A 7,268-nucleotide genomic window follows, 5' to 3' on the forward strand; every position below is an offset into this window, starting at 1 on the left:
AAAAGTGCCTAACTGAAGACTTGCGAATGTGATGACAGTCAATGAGCAAAATTCTTGTCTGCTTATTAACTTATGTATTCTATTCTTGTTTCCATATGAGTAGCAAGGTTTTGTATTTGTGTCAAATTCCTTATTAAGCATTTGTAAGATCCAGCGTTTTTTCTTTGGTTTCTGTATGCTTTGTATGACCTTACAAATAATACTTGTACCTTAGATGATTAAAAACTATATTAAGTCGCTGAGTAACTATACTAAGACGATGGGCATTGATGAAGAGTGATCGTTGCGCCCGGACTGGTTGCGTCTTATCTGACGTGTCACCGGTATGCTGGACATGTTCATTACAGCATCAACAGCGGTTAGGCTGTTCTTGTCGTTGGGCATTGATCATCACACGACATTTTACAAAAAGTGTTTGAGAGTTCCCTCTCTATAGTTCTGATTGATATTGAATGCTTCAAATGTTATAGTTTAAAGTAGAAATGTATCTCACCCACTCCCCTACTCACATGTATTACCATAATCGCAGAAATTATTAGTGTTGTTGCATTGAGCATTTCGTTACCTTCGAAAGGCTTGATGAGCGACAGGTATTCAGGAGGAGGGCGAGGTTTGGAAGACAAGATGACCATATTCTCATCGATGTACACTCGACAGAAATTCACCGCGGTCGCCCTTTCGGACGTGAGGGTGAGGTCCATGGAGAAGTCTGCCTTTTCGTGCTGCAGTGTGCCCACGATGCCCGTCCAGTTGCCTCCACTCGCTTCCAGGCCCCACTGACAATCCTCGGGCTCCATCACTTCGTACCTTTAAACAGTAATCATAAAGACTCGAAAGCAACCTTGGAACTGAATGAAAAGACCAATGAAATTTGAGGTTTCGCTCATATCATTCCTTTACATAATGTGGAATCAAATGCTTTTCGTCTTATCAATTTCTTTCCTCTAACGGACCGTCTTCAGCCTCTTTTTTTTCTTTTTCTTCTTTCTCACCACAATGGTGCATCTCTTGCTCTCTTCTACCACCATTCAGGCAACTGTTCGCTAACTGCATGGCTTCCCTCATCCCCTGCCCTCACTACATAAGACTTTCTGCTTTCTGTTACCCGTATTCTGTCCACTTTCTTAATAGAAAAGTTAACCAGTACTCTCCACTATTCCTTCCTTTCTCTGGTAAATTCTGCCTGCATGCCCACCCTCCAAATATGGTTTGGTGTCAAGATACTTATCCTGTAATTTTTTATAACCGCTTTCGACTCTGTTCGGGGACCGGCTACTCAGTGTTTTTGGCTACTCAGTGTTTTTGTTTTTCTTTCTCATTGTAATTTTTGTTCCCTTTGGGTGGTGCTCCTCCTACACTGAAGAAAAAAAAGTTTTTAGATAGACAAAAAAAAATTACAAATGAAACCACCGTAGTAGATATTTATACATGCAGTGTATATAAGTAAGTACCTTCGAGTATTTAGAGACCACAAAAACACTGCAGAGGAAGAAAATATGTGTATTGAGAAATTTTATTCTTCATTAGCAGTCTACCTTTCATTTCTGGAGACATCATGATGGGGATAAAATAACTACTGTAATGTCATTCTGCTCCCTCTCTCCCTCTCTCTCTCTCTCTCTCTCTCTCTCTCTCTCTCTCTCTCTCTCTCTCTCTCTCTCTCTCTATCTACTTATCTATCTATCTCTCCGGTAAAAAAAAATACAAGTTACGTGAAGTTGAGATGCTGCGCGAGAACAGTAATCATGCGAGTGTTGAGGGAATCTCTGAGGCGAAGCGTTGGGTTCTTGTCGCCCTGCAGCCTCTCGTAGCTGATGTAGGGGAAGTACTCCATGGCTACCACCTTGAACCTGTGGCCCCGGAAGTCTTCTCTGTGTTCGTGGTGTTCTGTGCACAAGATGTATGATCACGTTGTTATTTTTTGTTATTGGAGCAAATACCGCTTTGCGACATATTTCAAGCATTATCATAAGACATTAATTTTATAATTATGATCTTTTCTTTGCCTGCTACATATGTTGCTTCTGTGTGTGTGTGTGTGTGTGTGTGTGTGTGTGTGTGTGTGTGTGTGTGTGTGTGTGTGTGTGTGTGTGTGTGTGTGTGTGTGTGTGTGTGTGTGTGTGTGTGTGTGTGTGTGTGTGTTTTACTACATAGTACCAGATACCTGGAAGTAATGCTTGTCTCTCGGCCATCACTGAATACTTTCCGTGATGTTGCAGTCGCTGCACTCCAGCGCGGCTTCTGTTGCAGTACAAACAGCGCTGGTAGATCTCCACACCATTACGAGTATTTCCTTGTGGTCAAGAGTGAAGGAGAACGTAGCGTGACTCTTTTCTAAATAACATGTAGAGGAAATGTGACATATATATATATATATATATATATATATATATATATATATATATATATATATATATATATATATATATATATATATATATATATATATATATATATATATATATATATATATATATATATATATATATATATATATATATATATATATATATATATATATGTATATATACTTTTGTGGCGGGGTGAGATTTGGGAGAATAAATCAAGGGGATCCATGAATGTTGAAAATTCAGGAAGGGGGGAACTACTGAACTGGTATCTTGTCACACAGCAGTTTTCGCCCTTCTCCCAGCTGCCTATAACTTAGATTAGCCTCCCTGAGTTACCTCTCACGTAACTCCTACGTATTAACTCATATACATATCTAATACTTCCATTAATGAAGAAAAATGCAAGTGTGTCTTTACCTGTAGCGGCAGCACCAGGATCGTTGAGCGGCAGAGCGACAAACACCGCGTGGCGGGTGTTACGCAAGGCGTTGTGCGAGTGGTCTAAGAACACATCCATATCTTGAACCCTTCCTACAAACACCAGACGGGTCTCAGGCTGCCGCCACAGCATTGCCCAGGACAGGAACCTGAGAGCAGAACTCGTTGCTTTAAGCTGATGTTCGTATTGTTTATATTGTCGACGGTATCACACAAGAATGGGGGGGAAAAAAAAAGTATTTTCATATTTGTCCTATAATCAAGATGAAAATTTAAAACTTAATTGGAGTTTAATGCTGATCGTTTGAAATTATTTTGCTATTTTGCATTGCATATAATTAAAATCATGCACGTTCATCCTCACTCGTTGATGAGCGTTGCATTGGCGATGACATTGTCCATAACAATGACCCGGCACTTTGCTCTACTCTGCCTCCACACTTCTGGAAAGCCTCGGGAATGGACCTCTCTCCGGTGATCCGCCTCACTCGTTGGCCGCTGGTCCGCAGAGTAACCCAGTGAATTAATCTCGGTGACAGCTGCTGCTCGCATTTCCTTAAAAAAACTTCATAAGTTCAGATGTTAATATGAATTCAGTTATTGCAAAATGACACATTCTGATTTTTCAGAGAGAGAGAGAGAGAGAGAGAGAGAGAGAGAGAGAGAGAGAGAGAGACTCACTATTCACGGAATGTCACAACAGGAGACATGCGATGGGCAGCAGCCAGCAGTAGGTCACAGCTCTCCATGCTGCCCCTCGCCAGCTCACCCGCTCTCACCAGCAGGGGTCCGACCGAGTCACCAAGCAGATCTAGGCTGTTCCTTTTTCTTATAGTAGACAACATTCCACGGCACTCCCTGGCGTTGATACAGACCAAGACAATGACAACATCAAGCGTCTTCATGGCTGTCGGAAGGAGGAAAATTATACTTTAAGATATGTCAAAGATCATTATCATTATTATTACAGTTATAATATAACAACAACAATAATAATAATAATAATTAATAATAATAATAATAATAATAATAGTAATAATGATAATGATAACAATGATAATTATTATTATTACTATTATTATCATTACTGTTGTTATTATTATTATTATTATTATTATTATTATTATTATTATTATTATTATTATTATTATTATTATTATTATTATTATTATTATTATTATTATTACTATTGGATATTTAAGGAAATGACTTAAAATCCACTGTCAGTTAATCCTTACGTCTTTGTATTGTCTGCGTTCCACCATCCTGATACTGATAGTCAAGTTATTCGGCATTAAAAGTGATTATAACTGTAGTTCAAAAGTATTAGAACCTGGCTGCTGTATTGGATATACTCTTGGAGGAAAACAGGAATAGTCTATCTCGCACTTAAAAAAAAAAAAACCCTCCATTTTTTTTTCTTTCATGTAAAGAGGCCTCTTGCCAGGGGCAACAAAAAGACTCTGACGAAAGCTTTTGGTATGTCTAAGGGAACAAGGAAAGTTTCGCCAAAATTCTTAGAGGATGATCAAAATTCCGTAAGGAAAGCCACAGGATGCCCAGTAGAGCGGCTCCTCTTGGTGTTTTTTTTTTACTTTGGTCAGTATACGAGGGTTTTATTTATTTGTTTTGTCTTGTTATTGTATACTGTGATGCTCTACCAGCACCCAAACTTTTTTGCGTGTGTCAGAAACTAGAAATGTGTCCCAAGCTACTTTCTTCCATGATATTGTCCAGCACGTTGCTATTGTGACTAGTCCATCCCAAAGGTATAAGGAAACTGCTGTTGAGTCGGGGCTGTTTACTTAGTTAATTACTTTACAAAATAATATCTCAGCGTGCGCTGTGGTCAGATCAAGTTTGACATGAGGCGCCTCGCCCTGACGAGTGGACCGCCCGGCTGCTGGTTGCTGGACAGCAATGACAAAAATAGACATTTTATCTATTTGTATTAAACTCCATAACAAGGAAGAGTCCTCGGTGCGTTTTCAGCTATATTTTTACGTCTTTCAATGATTTTCTTAATAATCATATGGTTTATGAACATTCCCATCTAAAGCACACACACACTCACACAGACACACAGACAGACAGACACACACACACACACACACACACACACACACACACACACACACACGTGCGCGCGCATCATCTTATATATATATATATATATATATATATATATATATATATATATATATATATATATATATATATATATTCTTTTAAACAGACGAGGTTAAGAAAAAGATCTCAACATTTTTTTCTTTATCTTTATTTTCCATTTCACTCCTTTTTGCAAGTGGCTGTGTTCTGGGGAGCTGTCCACTGGCAAAAGGAGAGTCGATTATATATATATATATATATATATATATATATATATATATATATATATATATATATATATATATATATATATATATATATAATACTGCAGTAACCTTTGTTTTTAACCTCGTCTGCTTAAAAGGGAATATTCTTCATGGTTACACCAATGATAATATTAAAGTCCAGTACATATTTAGTAGAGGTCGGAGATGTGTTTTTTGGGGATCGAGGATGCTGCAATACACTCATATTTACGTTTTATCTTCTTGCATCTGTAAATACGCAAGATAATGGTAAATGCTGATGTCTTTCGCTGAAAAGAAGTACAGGGATGGAGCTGCAGGCGCGCCACCAACACTGGCGTGAAAGACGCCTTCACAAAGTAGACGCCGCACCCACCGACGCACGGTGGTCGGGCTCCTCCCAGCCCGCCTCGCTATGGACCTGAACGACATTCCTTTCGCCCACAAACACATGTACCACAAACGTTCATTGGAGCAAGTTTCTGCACAACTGTGATAATTGTTCATATCTTTCTTCTTTTTGAGTCTGGATAAACAAATACAAATTTTGTTGATTTCAAATAACATTCCAGTTATAAGTATACTATATATACTATAGGTGTGGGCAAACTACGGCCCACGGACCAAAGGAATTCATGCGGCCCTCCAAATGTTTGTAAATTTGAAAAGCAAAGGTACCAAACAACGCCAAATAATATTGTGAACATTTTTATTTTCTCCTGCAGGTGTGCGTATGCATAGGATAGTAGCTTTTCTTTCATATTGTCTGTTTTAAACATGAAATATTTTGGATCAATATATGATGCGGCCCTATAAAATCGTTATTTTTTTTTTCTAATGTGGCCATTACATTGATAAGTTTGCCCATCCCTGCTAAACTGTATATCATTAATTTGCATGCTTTAGATCAAAATACTTATTAGATATCCTGAAAACATCAGTCACACACACACAAACACACACACACACACACACACACACACACACACACACACTGATTATATCATAATTTTGGTTAATCTTAGATCATAAAGAATTTTTTTCTAATTTTTCTGTATTGAAAATACTTATTAACGTCTGGCATTTCAAATCATACTTGTAGATATTCTTCACGTACCAATTTCTTAAAGGAAAACTCAATAAAAATACAATGGAAGACTAAATCTGAAAAAAAAGTGGAAATATTTAGCGCAACAGATTCAGTACAAAGCACCTCATTGTTTACTCACCAGCGAGGCAGCGCTTAAAAAACTCCTACTACAGCTGCGTGGAGGAAACTGTAACTGCACTTCTTACTCCTGCACGCGGATTTTTATCGCAAGAGACGTTCAGGCCGACTCAAACTGTCGTACAGTCACTCACAAAAGCCTAATTACTCCTCTGGACAGCCGCGTGCCCTTTTAGCTCGTAGCCGCTCCAGGTCATAATTATGGGGAGGGAGGGCAAGATGAAAGGGAGTTGGAACTCAGAATCACGGGAGGCCAGGGAACTGTATGTGTGTGTGTGTGTGTGTGTGTGTGTGTTTCACTGTTTGATCTGCTGCAGTCTCTGACGAGACAGCCAGACGTTACCCCACGGAACGAGCTCAGAGCTCATTATTTCCGATCTTCGGATAGGCCTGAGACCAGGCACACACCACACACCGGGAAAACAAGGTCACAACTCCTCGATTTACATCCCGTACCTACTCACTGCTAGGTGAACAGCACCTACACGTGAAAGGAGACACACCCAAATATCTCCACCCGGCCGGGGAATCGAATCCCGGTCCTCTGGCTTGTGAAGCCAGCGCTTTAACCACTGAGCTACCAGTTATAAGTATGTGTGTGTGTGTGTGTGTGTGTGTGTGTGTGTGTGTGTGTGGGTTATCCAAAAAAAAAAAAAAGTGTAATGCTTGACTGGCCATCAATTCAACAGCTGTGGGCAGGAATGTGACAAGATTGGCATGGAGGAGAGGACAGAAATGTTGCTGCTGTCGAAAACGTCTATAGGAAGCCTGGGAAACCTTTCAGCAACGTATAGTGCATATTTGTGCAATAAACTTGTTGTATCAATGCCAAGAAGGTTACAAAAAAAGTAGTAGAAGTAAATGGGGGAATGGATATTAATTAAATACGGAATCACA

The 7,268-nt window shown here is 39.2% G+C and overlaps 1 protein-coding gene across 3 annotated transcripts in view; it reads right to left on the bottom strand.

Annotated features, from left to right (window-relative positions):
* The window catches only part of LOC123511189, a 10,343-nt gene extending 3,595 nt beyond the window's left edge, over positions 1–6,748 (bottom strand). The window contains exons 1-7 of one of the 3 annotated variants that reach the window (XM_045266847.1): positions 6,373–6,748; positions 3,471–3,696; positions 3,154–3,354; positions 2,769–2,938; positions 2,165–2,293; positions 1,713–1,887; positions 566–807 (exon numbers count right to left, since the gene is read on the bottom strand). In XM_045266847.1, coding sequence (XP_045122782.1) covers positions 566–807; positions 1,713–1,887; positions 2,165–2,293; positions 2,769–2,938; positions 3,154–3,354; positions 3,471–3,694 — 1,141 coding nt within the window. In that variant the 5' untranslated portion in view covers positions 3,695–3,696; positions 6,373–6,748. Of the gene's footprint in view, positions 1–565; positions 808–1,712; positions 1,888–2,164; positions 2,294–2,768; positions 2,939–3,153; positions 3,355–3,470; positions 3,697–6,372 lie in introns of those variants that run through there. The other 2 variants (XM_045266848.1, XM_045266849.1) reach the window with 2 other exon arrangements.
* Positions 6,749–7,268: the final 520 nt, after the last annotated feature.

The sequence above is a fragment of the Portunus trituberculatus genome, chromosome 31 (genome assembly GCF_017591435.1).
Source record: "Portunus trituberculatus isolate SZX2019 chromosome 31, ASM1759143v1, whole genome shotgun sequence".
Lineage (NCBI taxonomy): Eukaryota > Metazoa > Arthropoda > Malacostraca > Decapoda > Portunidae > Portunus > Portunus trituberculatus.